This window comes from Halichoerus grypus, chromosome 5 (genome assembly GCF_964656455.1).
Source record: "Halichoerus grypus chromosome 5, mHalGry1.hap1.1, whole genome shotgun sequence".
Taxonomy (NCBI): Eukaryota; Metazoa; Chordata; class Mammalia; order Carnivora; family Phocidae; genus Halichoerus; species Halichoerus grypus.
The window spans coordinates 109,612,884-109,626,792 of NC_135716.1; the positions used below are offsets into that span (position 1 = coordinate 109,612,884).

General features: G+C 45.3%; 1 protein-coding gene across 2 annotated transcripts in view; it reads right to left on the reverse strand.

Moving 5' to 3' along the window:
• SLC44A3 (solute carrier family 44 member 3) overlaps nucleotides 1-12,750 on the reverse strand; it is a 98,744-nt gene extending 85,994 nt beyond the window's left edge. Inside the window, exons 1-5 of one of the 2 annotated variants that reach the window (XM_036122686.2) lie at nucleotides 12,583-12,750; nucleotides 11,951-12,058; nucleotides 8,381-8,523; nucleotides 5,862-5,998; nucleotides 4,844-4,937 (exon numbers count right to left, since the gene is read on the reverse strand). In XM_036122686.2, the coding sequence (XP_035978579.1) occupies nucleotides 4,844-4,937; nucleotides 5,862-5,998; nucleotides 8,381-8,523; nucleotides 11,951-12,058; nucleotides 12,583-12,609 (509 nt within the window). In that variant the 5' untranslated portion in view covers nucleotides 12,610-12,750. Of the gene's footprint in view, nucleotides 1-4,843; nucleotides 4,938-5,861; nucleotides 5,999-8,380; nucleotides 8,524-11,950; nucleotides 12,059-12,309; nucleotides 12,526-12,582 lie in introns of those variants that run through there. The other variant, XM_036122685.2, reaches the window with a different exon arrangement.
• Nucleotides 12,751-13,909: the final 1,159 nt, after the last annotated feature.

The following is a 13,909-nucleotide window of genomic DNA, read 5'->3' on the forward strand; positions in this document are numbered from 1 at the left end:
ATGTTTTAGTGTGGCCAAACTTAACCCATCTTTTATTTTATGTCTTCTGAGTTATAAGTCATAGATAGAAGCCTTCCTTACCTTCAGGTTATGGAAGAATTCTCCCATGGCTTCTAGTATTTTCTAGTTTCACTTTATACATTAAAATCTTTAATCCGTTTGGGGTGCCTGGGTGGCTCAGTGGGTTAAGCATCCGACTCTTGATTTGGGCTCAAGTCATGATCTCAGGGGTATGGGATCAAGCCCTGTGTTGGGCTCTGCCGGGTGTGGCTTGCTTGAGATGCTCTCTCTCCCTCTTCCTCTGCCCCTCCCCCCTCTAAAAAACAAATTAATTAAAAAAAAAAATAAAATAAAATCTTTAATCCATTTGGAATTTATTCATTTGAGGCAGAGATCCAGCTTTTCCCCTGGATGCCTGTCCAGGTGTCCCAACACTACCTGTTCAGTAACCTGTCATTTTGTCACTGATTTGAGATGCCACTTTTATCATGTACTAAATTTCTAAAAGCATTTGGGTCTATTCCTGGATTATCTAGTATCTTCCATTGACCTGTCCACACATGAACTAGTACTGTCACCAGCTAGACCCCAAGACATGACTTTTATTGCTAGCCTGCTTGTACCCAATAACCTTTGTCCCACATTTTCCCTTAAACTCTTCTTTTCAGCTTATCTTTTAACTCAGACAAAAGACCTGAGGGGCATAGCACCCTCTGATGGAAACCAAAACTGCCCCCCAAGCAATAATGACGGCCCTGACCCAGGCCACCCAGACCAGTCTGAGCTTAGCCCCACCTCACAGCTGTGCAGATGGACCATGGAGTGACCCACGGAGTGACCGACAGTTACCTTTACGTCATCACAGTACTAAAATCTCCACTCAAAGAGAAGCGCGAGCCTCACTTACGTAACATACAATGTGTGTAAGGCATATTTCCTCAAGATACATGTGCGACCTGGTGCCTGCCTCTACATATGGGGACAAGGCTTCCCTTTCTAAATATTCATCCTCACTGTAAATAAAAGGAACCCACTCACCCTTGCTCGGGAATTCAGGGCTTTGGAAGTTATTCCCAGTGATCTCATTTGCAGCAAATAAAATTTCCTTGTGTGAAACTCACCTGGTGTAGTTTCTATCTGTGATTCACCAAGGAGCAAACTCACGTTAGTTCAGTTATAGTATTTTAGTTATTAAACTTTATAATATAGTATGTTTTAAAAACTGAAAGGACTAGTCTCTGTTGTTTTTCTCATTCAGATTTTTTTTTTGCTTTCTTTTTTTAATTTCCTTACAAATTTTAAAATCAGCTTATCTAGTTATTGAAAAAAATTGTTTTTTGTTTTATTTGTAATCATGATAAATTTATAGCTTAACCCAGGGAGAAATGACATCTTTATAATGTTGAGTCATACTGTCAACAACACTGTCTTTCCATTTGTTTAACTTTTCCTTGTAGCTTAGGAACATATTAAAGTGTTCTTTTTATGGTTCTTGTACATTTCTTATTAAATTTGTCTCTAGGCACTAAAGTACCTAGTTCATTTTTGTCTGTATTTTTTTCTCACTGTGGTAAAAGCTGTCTTCTTAAAAATATACGGATGCTGCAGATTTCAGTATATTAATCATGTTTTCTGCCACCTAAGTAAGTTCTCTTATCATTTGTAGTTTTTCAGTTAATTTTCTTACCACCTGCAGAGTAGTAATTTTTACCTCCTGATCTCTGAGTTTTAAACCTCTAATTTCTTTTTCTTTTCTATTATGAAACAGTCTTAACACCAATGAATCTGAATTGCTGCTAGAGCAAATGTTTTCTGAGCTTTCAGTTAGTATTTCTGAAAAATAAGATCAGATATAAATTTAATGTTATTTTGTTTTTCCCCAAACACAACTCTCCATAAGACCTTAATTTTGTCAACATTGTTTGTTAGGGTGGTGCTTTTCAGGCATTTTATAACCCTGTGCTGGTAAAGAATGGCCCATCTCAGCCCTGAGGGTGACACAGAGAAGCATGTCAAATGTGGGTCATCCCTGGTGTGTGGTTGACCAGTGGCCCATTGAACACTTCATTAGTTGGGGCAAGGGGATATGACTTCGGGCCACAAACTGTGGTTTCTTCCCCACTTCTGCTTTTCCTCTCCCCACCAGCCTAGCCATTCAAATTTGCAGGAAGTAATTCAAAGAGCTGACTGTATATTTAGATGGCCCTGTTGGAATTCCTCTGATCAAACAAAGCACTGACATGCATGGGCACCCACATGGGAGGCTAGGACTAGAACTTACTGGATGGAAAAACCCAAGCCTTTTAGATTTTAAATACACAGGGGACTCAAAATACAATATTATGTTGAACCCCAAGGGAAAAAGATATGCTTGCTTGTTATCTTCTGCACTATTTTTTCACTGCTCTTAAAAGCTCATACCTTGGGACACAAACCTTTTTGATATTCAACCACTGCTCTAAAAGGGTCTGTTACACCTCATGTGATTGACAGAGGAAGAACAAACAATTGGTTTACTCAATAGAGGTATTTAGAAAATGTTCTTTGGCCCTATGACCGCACTTCTCATGATTTCAAGCTTTTACTTTTGGCACTCCTCTTCCATGATAAATATGATAATTTCCATCTTAAAACAAACCCTTGCTTGTGTAGGGAAAGGAAATGGAGCTCTCAAGGCTATTTCTCTCTCCCTGACTCTGTCCAAGAAAGGCCAATCAACAGGTTTGTCTTTCCATGAAAAGGTCTGCATTTCGGGGGTGAAAGGTCTAGGACAGGCATGACAGGTAGAAAAATGGGGATCCTAGGACACAGGCTATGGGGCTCCCCCCACCCCACCCCGGTGTGAGCCCAAGGAGGCCATTTGCCAGGCAAAATTAAACCAATGCAGCTTTGACTGTTGGTTTTGGATTACAGAAACTAATATGGACACTGTTTGGGTTTGCTTGCCAACTCTTCCACTTGCTGCTTGTGCTCCCTTACCCTGTCCTTGCGCCAGGTTTTTCCACCGTAAAATAGGGATGAAAACAATGCCTGTAGCACAGTGGTTTCGTGAGGTCCAGAAGAATGAACACATGTCAAGAGCTTCGAAAAGTACCCGGCAACTATCAAAGCCTCAATAAATGTTCGCCATTATCATCAACAACATGAAGATATAAGCTTCCCACGGAATTACAGCTGCCATTCCATTTATGGTAAGAAGAATTTATCCACCGCTGCTTAAGCGGCAACCTGAAAAAATTCCATTCTCTTTCAATATCCTCTGCAGGCACAGGTACAAATTGTGTTCCTTAAAAAAGTCCTTCTCAAAAGACAAATAACGTATGACTTCACTTCTATGTGGAATCGGAAATAGTCAGTTTCATAGAAGCAGACCATGAATGGTGGTGGCCAGGGTCTGGGGCAGGGGGACTAGGAAGATGGTCAAAGTGTAGAAGGTTAAAACAAACAAACAACCCTTCTCTCCAAGTGTTAAATAATTTAACTTACTACAACACTGTAGTTTATTTTTTTTTTGGCTTTAGTTATGTTTCACTGAGATACGTTAATGATATCTGACAAAACTCAGAATTCTTAAAATAAGATATAGAAATATACAATGGGTACTCTCCTCTGCAAATAATTCTCTCCTCTTTCAGTTACTTGTAACACAAAGTATTTATTTTAGAAAAGGATGCGAGGAAAACGGTTAACTATATTTTTCCTCCTGTGCAGCTAAAATCTACCTGAGTGTTGTGTTTTAAGCACCTATGAGATCAGCATTTTTCAAGCTATGCTTGCAACCCATTAGATTATGAAATAAATTACTGTCTTAAAAAGGTGAACTAGAGTTGGAACTATTAGTATGAATCATACGCAGCAAGGGGAAATCTTGTTGTGTGAGACTTCTATTTCTGTTTTATACTCATAAGTATGTATGAAGGTATAGGACCACAGTACCGGGCTGGTGATGGTATAACTTTCGTACTGTGGGTCCCAACCAAGAGTGTGATCAACACCGTGCTAGACAGTTGGCATAATACCTTATTCTACTTAAATTATCATTACTTCTCAGGAATTCTGCACAGAGGTCTCCTTCATTGTAAACATACTGACAACTTTCAAAAGAATGGTAATGCAAAATAAATCCAAGTCCTCCTTCAGAACATCTCAGCTTCCTGACGGTGGCCATGGGTAGTAATTGCATTTTCCCAGTTGCCTTCTCAATGGCTCAAATGGGAGCCACTTACCATGGCAACACAACCCTGGCTTCCTCATTATTCTACAGATACTTGTGAGGTGCTTCCCGTGTGCCAGGAACTACACTAGCCGATAGGAATGGCTGACGCCAGAAGGAGTTCACAAGTAGCATCCTGGAGAAGGACCCGTTTTCGGTCCTCATTGGGAAGATGTGCGTGGTGGCCACTTGGCCTTGTCCATGTAGGTCTGCTCCTTCTGGAGAAATCTAGAGCTGTAAGAACTAACAACGTCTCATAATAAAAGAGCAAAAGTAAACCATTTCTACTTTGTGATAGTTGGAGGAGAAAAAATACATACCAACTACCTTATAAAACCACTCAATTGGTAGTGATTCACGTATTAATTCTGCTAGCTCTAGTGATTTCCTTTTATGATGATATGTATCTTCATTGTTGACTTTTCTCCTTCTGCGGCCTGGTTCTGAATCCATTGCCCATTATATACGTTGCAGAGTCCCTCCTTCTTTATCCCTGGCCTTTTCTAGATGGTGGGCTCTACCAGATAATCTCCTCTGTGCTTCTGACAATACTCACAAGAGCAAGAGATGTACATCAAATACCCCATGACTTTTGTTGATGGATAAGGAAAAAATATGGAAGCTTCTTACCTTGGAGGAACTGGTAGCCTGGGGCACAGTGAGTATGCATGTGGATTCTGGGTGTAGTTGGTGGAATTCAAACTATAAACACACAGGAAGGACCCTGGAAGCAGAACACACACACATTGTACCATCCTCTACGTTGTGCTCAGCTTTGTAGGGGAGCCAGTAAGAAAACCATAGTCCTTTCACCAAACCGGAAGGAAAGGGAATACATCACTCAGATTTAGAAAACAGGTCTATAGGTGACCTAAACACAAAAAGAATAAGCATACAATCATACAATTTGAGGTCTCTTACCCTTCCTCCCTCCCCTAAATCTCAACTCAAAACTAAAAGTTATATGATTGGCACGAAAATCTTTTGAAGATTTCTGAAGATAATTTGTTGTATAGGCTTGATATTTTTAACCCAGCCTTGCAAATAATTTTTTCAAAATCTGGCACACCATTTCACAGGCAGATAAACTTTGCAGTGGGTTGCCTCAAATTTCTTTTACTTTCCTCTGCTTGTTTAATCCTTATAACGTAAATCTCAAGAGTGGGCTCAGAGCCAGGTACTTCAGTTACATTAATGATTAGTGCAAGTATCCATGGGCCCCAGCATTTTAATGAAAGAACATTTTAATGAAAGCCCAGAGCTTGCAGCCCCTCTCTAAGACTGGATGTGCCCGTGTGCACAGAGCTCTCTGACCTCTGTCCGACCCTGCCTTTGGGCCCTACATGTCAGTCTATGCCATGCTCTATATGGAAGACCATTCCCTGGCAGTGAGCAGAGAACAGCTAGGGTTCCAGATAAATTCCAGATAAGCCTGAATGCAAGTGCACAAGCCCAGGAGAAAACATTTATGGCCTTTTCTATGCCAGAAGAGGACAAGCCCAAGGAATGACAATTTCCAGCTTTGTGGAGAAGGCAGGGTCAGGGTAAGCTGTCTCATCTAGGTCTGCACCGGTTCTCCCACTGTGGTTCCCCCATTGTGGTTCCCAGCCTGAGGGGGAAGAGTGAGCCCCCATCCCTTGGTGCCTACCATTGTTGTCTGCAAAGAGCTGGACTTCTTCCAGGGTACTGAGCTGCTCTTCGGGACATCTGGACACGCAGAGGATGGTGGAGTTGAGCCTCACATCCTTGACTTCCAGGTTGCAGGAATTCATAAAGAACACATGTCTATGAAACAGATGAAACAGAAGACTATCTGAGAGCATTTCCTCTCATTGGGTTTAAGGATGGGCCTTAAAAAAATCCCCATGTTATCAAAGGTGGGAATAATAATGGCAAATGTTTATAACCAAATGCCTCAGCATAATTTACCATGTATTATGCCTGCTGGGGGTCATCTAGGGAGATATGCAGGGTAGGAACCATGCTCAAATGTCTCCCCTGGGAGAGAACACTAAGGGGTGATCCGAGGAAGTCACTGAGAAATCGAAGGGACTGATAAACTGCCTAGGGAGGGATGCCTGGGTGGCTCAGTCGGTTAAGTATCTGCCTTCAGCTCAGGTCATGATCCCAGGGTCCTGGGATCGAGTCCCGCATTGGGCTCCTTGCCCTGCGGGGAGCCTGCTTCCCTCTGCCTGCCGCTCCCCCCCTGCTTGTGTGCTCTCTCTCTTTCTCTGGGAAATAAATAAATAAAATCTTTATAACTAAAACAAAACAAAACTGCCCAGGGAATGCTAGAGCATCAGGCCAGGGCATAAACTACTCAGTGAAGTCCACGGAAGACAGATTGGCACCTGAGTGTTCAGCTCTACTTCAGAGGATAGCTGAACTCAGGGAAGTGAGAAGTGGAAAGGGGAGAGCTGAGGCTGTTAAGAATTAATAGCCTGGCCCTCCCCCTGCCTCCCAGGTTGAGAGCCAGGAAACTCGTGAGACCCTTCCCACTCCAGCCGTTCCACCACTGGGTAGACGGGGCATGAGAACAAAGCTGGTTGTTGCCCTTAATAGGGTCATGAGCCAGGCGAGCAGCGGTAGCTCCCAGACCACACCCAACGCCTCTCCAGGCTGCTGAGATAGGGGAAGCCAGAAGAGCCCAGGAGGCTGCTAGGGAGGCCATCCTCTAGGGGAGGGCTCTAGAGAGGGGGTGCTAGGAGGGGGCTGGGAGGGAGGGAGGTGGTATAATAGGAAAAGGGGGAACAGATCTCCTGGACCTATGATAAATACATGCTTTATTTTTTAAAATTGTGGTAAAATACTCATAAAATTTTACTATCTTCACCATGTTAGGTGTAGAGTGCCTCCCAGGTTGGGCATTAAATACATTCCCCCTGCTATGGGACCGTCACCACCACCCACCCACCCACCCACTGAACACTTTTCACCTTGCAAAACCCAAACTCTGTACCCATGAAGCAATAACTCCCCTGCCCCTGGCAAGCACCATTCTGCTTTCTGTCTCTGGAAATGTGACTCCTCTAGGTACCTCATAGAGTGAAATCATAAAATATTTTTCTTTTTGCGACTGGCTTATTTCACTTAGCATAATATCCTCAAGATTGACTCACGCTGTAGCCTGTGTCAGAATTTCCTTCCTTTTTAAGGCCGAATAATATCCTATTCTATATATATACACATTAGGTTTATCCGTTCACCTGCTGATGGGACACCTGGTTGCTTCCACTCGTTGGCTACTGAGAATAAAATATATACTTTACAATCCGAAGAGGACTTGACCATTTCTCAGCATGCATGGGTACATCTGGGCAGCCTCTTCTTCCTTCATTTGTGTAAGTGACCCACAGGCACAGGAGGAAATGCCTGCAGGCAGCCCACGTCCAGCGGAGCAAAGGCCCTGTCCTCAGGAGCAACATTCAGCGGTAGAAGAGGCCTGGTCTGAGATCTGTACTTGGTGACTTCAAATTTATATTCAGGACCTATTTAGATCCATAAATTTTCTCTCCTCGGAGGTGCTTCTGATCATCAAGTCTCAAAAATTATTACAAGGCGGTCCTCCTCTTAGAAAAATCCTGGCCACGGATTTCTGTCTCTCTTCTCCCCTTTCTGTTTCTCTGTTGGAGTTGGAGGGGTGGTGACACCACAGTGCCACAGTTGAGAGTGTATCCTGGGGTGGGAGTGGGACACAGGTCCCCAGAAGGCCCAGTTGGGATACAGGCATTTCCACTGAGATAAAATACCGTGGGTGGTGTGCAGTTGGTAACATACAATTGGTAACACGATTCTGATACATTGTGGAGAACAACAGTAGCAACTAACATATATTAAGCCTTAGCTCATGCAGTGTCTCAGTGGATCCTTAAAACAACCTTGTAAGTTGGGTATAATAACCAGTTGAAAAGATGAAAACTTGGCTCAGAGAGGTTAAGTACTCTGCCCAAGGCCACACAGCTGAAAAGTAGCACAGGCTGAATTTGAACTTAGGACTAGCTGATTCTAAAACTTGTGTCTTTACGACCACACGCACCCCTCCGTTTTTTATGAGATGGGCTGATAGTTTTAAATGGAAAAACAGTTTCTAGGCTCCGAATGGCTCATCGATACAGTTCTGAAATATAGTATAGCCCCTCTGGGTTGGGGACTTACTTGAACACTTACTTTTTTCGCGTCATGTCCTGCCCTGAAAGAGGGGCCCCTTCCACTGGGGAGTTCTTCTTGCCACACACATTGCCAAAGCTGTCGTAGCCAAAGAGAAGTCTTCCCGTGGCGCCTGCCGCCACCGAGTAGCCTGTGATGAACATCTGGCAAAACCCAAGTGGCACATGAGAGCCTGGCCAACGGGCTGAAGACTCGCCGCCCCCCCCCGGCCCCCCACATTCCTGAGGGTGTTGATACAAAGTGGAGCCAGGTAAAAAGCAAATCTTCCAGCATCACCATATGCTCTCCTTCAGAGACAATATCAGCAGCACCAGTCAGTCAGGATGCTGTTACTCTCACACTTGCTGCAACGGGTTAGGTAGGGAGAACATTCTTAAAGGCTGAACAGATTTCTGTCCATGTTCTTACCTCCACATACTTCTTACCCTCTTTCCCAAGAGTCTGTCATTTTTTTTCTTCTGGGCCTAACTTCACCAGGGCAACTCAAATCCCCCCCACCCCCCCAACCAGGTTCTTGCTTTATCTAAGGGTGCCCAGGACTACTGCTACTTCTTTCCCGGAGTTTCCTTTCATCTCTCTCTCCTTCCTCTTCCCTTCCCTTTTCCCCTGAGTTTCCTTCCCTTCTTCCCTCCCTTCCTTCTCCTTGCCTCCCCCTCCCTTTCTCTCTCCTTTTTTCTTTTTGTCTTATATTTAGGGGACTCGGACCCTCAGGGGCAGAGGCAACACAGTAGACGTGTACCAAAATACCGCTCATAACAAGCAAGAAAATGGTATTTGGGGGTAAGTGCTTAAGATGTACAAAAGAAAGAATCTCAGGAATTCTGGACATCTTGCAACCTATAGTCACTTTTATCCAACCTCATCATGAATATGGAATATTTGAAATTTCAGCTCAGATGACTGTTGCGTTGTATGCATGGATGGGCCCTCCACTAAGATTGTGTACCCTCCAGAATGCAATCTTAGTGTGGTAAGTTTCCCAGGTTACAACGCATAGAATAGCATTTAATAATTAGTCCCGACATGATCATTCCAGGAGTGAGGATATGGTACACCACTCAATAAAATATAGTAATGACACCCCATGTTCCAAAGGTACGTTGTCCCAAAGTCAAATATGTTGCAGATATTCTTCATTCACCACAATTTAGAAATCAAAATAACAGTCCTGAAGTGCCCGGCGTGTGCCAGAGACCGTTACGAGGGGACATAAAGATCAACAAAACCGAATGCCTGCCTTCAAGGAACTCAGCCCAGAAGATGGGCAGGCTCTCTGTCCCGGCCCCTCCCCAGCACCTCCTCAGCTCCCGGTCAGATTTCAGGAGGAGAGCATCACCTTTGCTGGTGGACAGCTCCCTCACCGGTACTTAGAGGGGGTGGGGGTGGCTGCTGACCCAGCCCCAGGCTGCTTCTCCTGCCCGCTCCGCTTGGAGTGTGGGAAGATCCCGACTGGGTCTGGACTTGGAGGAAAAGGAAGCTGGGCTCCTGCCCAGCTCAAAAGAGAGCTAATAAGGAAGGAGTATTTTCCGTTGATCAACATTCTTTATGTTAGTATCTCCCTTGGGAAGCTGGTGGGAGGAGTGGAAGTTTTGTTTTGTTTTAGGGTGGGAGGGATTTGGTTACACACTAAGTCCCTGCCATACCACTACTACTACTTTAAGCCATCAAACTCTGTTCTAATTTCCAACACACAATTACAATTCCATATGACGGGTGATATAGCACGAGCGGATACCAGGTATGGTGAGGCTACCAAGGAGGTCACTGTCAAGGGTGCCAGGGAAGATCCAGAAAATGGAGTCTTAAAAAGGAACGGGAAGGGCAGGTGGGGGAGGAGACTGCAGAGGTAAGTAGAGGCAGACATGGTCCAGAATTTGAGACATTCTGTTCTGTGTGTCTTATGGAAATATAAACAAAGGCTGGTACCTTTTGTCTTTGTAGTAGACTGCACGTGCCTCTAATTCTGGCCCCTCACCCTAAACCTCCCTAACTGGGGGGCAGCACCATCAATAACCTGGTCTAGCATGTGCCTCTTTACCAATCAGGATGTCAGAAGACCAGGAAGCTGAACAGCAGAGGCAGAAAAACACACCTTGCCTTATTTTAAGTATCCCTGGTTAAAAAATCTTGCAGGAGATAATGAAAGGCAGTTAAGCTTGCAGGACTCTCATTATTATTCAAATGCAGTAAAGAGAATGCGGGCATATTGAAGGGTTCAGATTTATTCTGCAAACGACATGGAATTTGAAAGCAGTTTCCAGCTCTGTGCCACCTCTCAGATGGTTCATAATTCTTCAGGCCGTGATGGGCCATCTACAAATCCTTTCCCCAGGTGGCTGTTGGGCTGAGGGTTTGGTAGTGCTGTACTAGGTTTGAGCCCTGGAGGGGCTAGGGAAGATCACTGAATAACATGAACAGCCTGAGGTCAAAGCTGCCCGCGCCTGCAGCTCAATAGCAGGCCCAGAGAAACAGGAGCCATCTGCGGGGCAGTTAAGGAGGAGGTGGTGTAGGTACTCTCTCTTGGCTCCTGTAGGAGGGCTCAGAGGGCCACGACATGACAACACACAACAATCAGTTACACCTTTGAGACCCAACCTTCCACGGTACCTGTAACCATGTCTGTCATGAGAAACCAGTAGGTAAAGTCAATAAATGAATAAATCCTTTTTGAAAAAAGAGGAATTTGGAAAGAGGAACAAACATGGTATTTCAGGGTCTGTTCAAATTGAAATCTTTACAACAAAGGTAATTACTATGGGGCTGATGTAATGCTGCTTTATAAATTAATCATTAACCACGTGGCAAATAGCATGCCCCAATCTAGAATGGATCATTTCATGAACCTGATCTTTCAAGAAGCTGAGTGGGGCTCCTTCTGCTGTTACCTACAACTCTAAAGTAAGTATCAAAGCATCAAGATTTAGCTGCCAAGAGACCCTCCCAGGACTAAAATGGCACAGCCTGATGAGGTCTATCAGCAATCCCATATAACTGGAAACTAGAATGGGAAAAAAATTATTACCTATCTAACTATAGAGTTTATAACAAAGGCTCATTTCCCAGTTAGCTGCTAAACATAACATACCAGGCATGTGTATGTTACGCTCAGCTAAAGTGAGAGCAATTTATCTCTAGGCTCCCCCTGGATTTTCCCGTATTATGAGAATGGCAAACAGTTGACGAATATTTTGTTTGGGGGGCTGGGATGGTAAAAGAAGTTCCATGCAGTGAGCTCAGATAATAAGAGACCACACACTGGCGTATTAAATAACAATCCTAAAAGGTGATTCTCATTTCCTAATGGAGTCTCCCATTAGAATATGGCCTGCAGCAATAAGCTTTTCCAATTTAGCGAGTCACCTGATAGGAATTCCCCAGGACTGACGTTTATTCTGTGGTAATGGCAGATGTCTCTCATTGTAGCACAGACGTTAACCTGGTACCACCTGGAACCCTAGGCCTCCCCGGGGAAGGCACCAGGAAGGCACCAGGAAGGCGATTTCCATTTGGGCACGGTCATTTCAGGGCACACACTCTGTGCTGTCTTCTCTACTAGGCACCCATACTTACCAAACCAGTCCAAAAGAGAAAGAACAGGAATAGCCATGTCGTATCTGTGCACTTCCTATAAAGCTGAGGTCTCCACTCTCTTTGCCGGGGGGTTCTCTCTGCAGAAGCCTTCCAGACCAAAAAAAAAAAAGGGGGGGGGGGCTTGAGGAAAAGAGGATAAATAAACATATGGGTCCCAACCTGCATCCAAACGTACTGAAGACTGTTCAAAGTAACTTTTCTTTCTTTTCCTTCTTCCTTTCTTTTCCTTTTATTTATCTTATTTCTTAAAATGTGGCCTCCCGAAGCTTTCAACGGAGACTTCGAAACACCTGCTCTGTGCGGAGCGGACGTGAAGTCCCCAGTCGCCGAGTCCTTACCTGGAGGTGCACCTGCGGGCGGCCCCAAGTTTGCGCTCCGCAGCCAGCTTCTCCCTCGCCTCCGCCCCAGCACCTGAGTGCGGTCCTACGTCCTTCCCGCCAGGTGTCCCCAGGACTCGGCGGCGCCGGGGCGGGGGCTTTATCCGCAAGGACTGGGGAAGGCGGAAGCGTGCTCGGAGGTCGCCCGAACCTTCTCCCAGGACCCCTAGCCTTCCCGCGGGGCCTTTTTCCCTCCAGGGCCCCGTCGCCCCGGGGTGCGGGGCGGTCGCTCACCAGGTACTGGGCGCCGGGGCACTGCATCCTGCGCTCCGGGGCCGGACGGGGGAGCTGCGAGTCGACGCAGCGCCCGCGGCGGGAGCACCGTGGCCCGGAGGCCCAGCGGCCGGAAGGGGCGCAGCGCCGCCCAGCGGCCGCCTCCCAGAGCCACGAACTTGGCCTTGGGCTCCACCTGAGCGGCTCGGGGCCCGCCCAGTCAGTCACCTGTCAGCGGGAGTGCCGCCTCTTTCTAGGGCCGTCGGCCTCAACCACCTGCGCCGTGGCAGCTCCCGGGATGCCCGTTTCGCCGACCGAAGCGCAGACCCGGGCCCCGCCACGATCCTAATTAACGCGTCCGCTCCTGCAGAGAGCAAGAAGTAGAAAGTCTCAGCAAATCCTTCCCCACGGAGGGGGCGGGGGTGGGGGGGTGGGAAGTGTCGTGCTGCGTTATAGTAGCTGACAGGTAAGTAGCACTTACCCAGTGCCGGCTTCTCTTCTAACGGCTTCACAGGCATTGTTAAATAATCAACTAGGCAGAAATCATTGTTATCTGCGAAACAATGAGGGAAACTGAGGCACAGGAAAGCAGTGATGGCATATGCTAGTAAGCTGTAGAACTGAGTTGAACCCAGGCACTCAAGCAGGCACTTTCAAGGTGGTTCCTTGCCAACACTCCTGTGAGGGATGGCAAGAGCAGTATGAATCAGGAAAAATATCATGAAACTGAAAGAGAGATAGTAAGCATGAAAAATATAATAATTGGCATGAATGTTCATTGATGCTATTTATTAATGACATGGGATAAATATAGTGGAACAGATACAGCTGAAGAGGAATTAGTGATTGGAAGAACGGTTTCAGCAACTCTCCAGAGGCAGTAGGAAAAGGTTAAAAAAAGGAAATAAGGCAGTTTATTTTAAATTTCCTAATTAATATCAAAGATAGAGCTAGAACAGAAAAGGATTGATATAAAAACAGAAAGGAGGAAATATTTGAAGGCCTAATGGTGGTAAATTCCAAGGTTGAAAGAAGTAAAGAAACCTCAGATTGCATGGGCAAATCTCATGCCAAATATATATTTCAAATATCTTTTTCATTTTTTAGGAATTTCCTAAAAATCCATTTATTGGAGCAATGTACCAATTACCCAACTAGTCCTCATCAGAATAACAGCTCCTACTCTGACCCACGGATCAGTCAACTCACTTATCACATGACTGTACCCTTTAAGACTCGCGTCAAACCCTCCCCTTGCCATGTTCAGCAATCCTCAACTACTGCATGCCCAAGTTGCCCAATCTAATCAGCCTGTCTGCATTGGAGGACCCATCTTATACCAGACCCT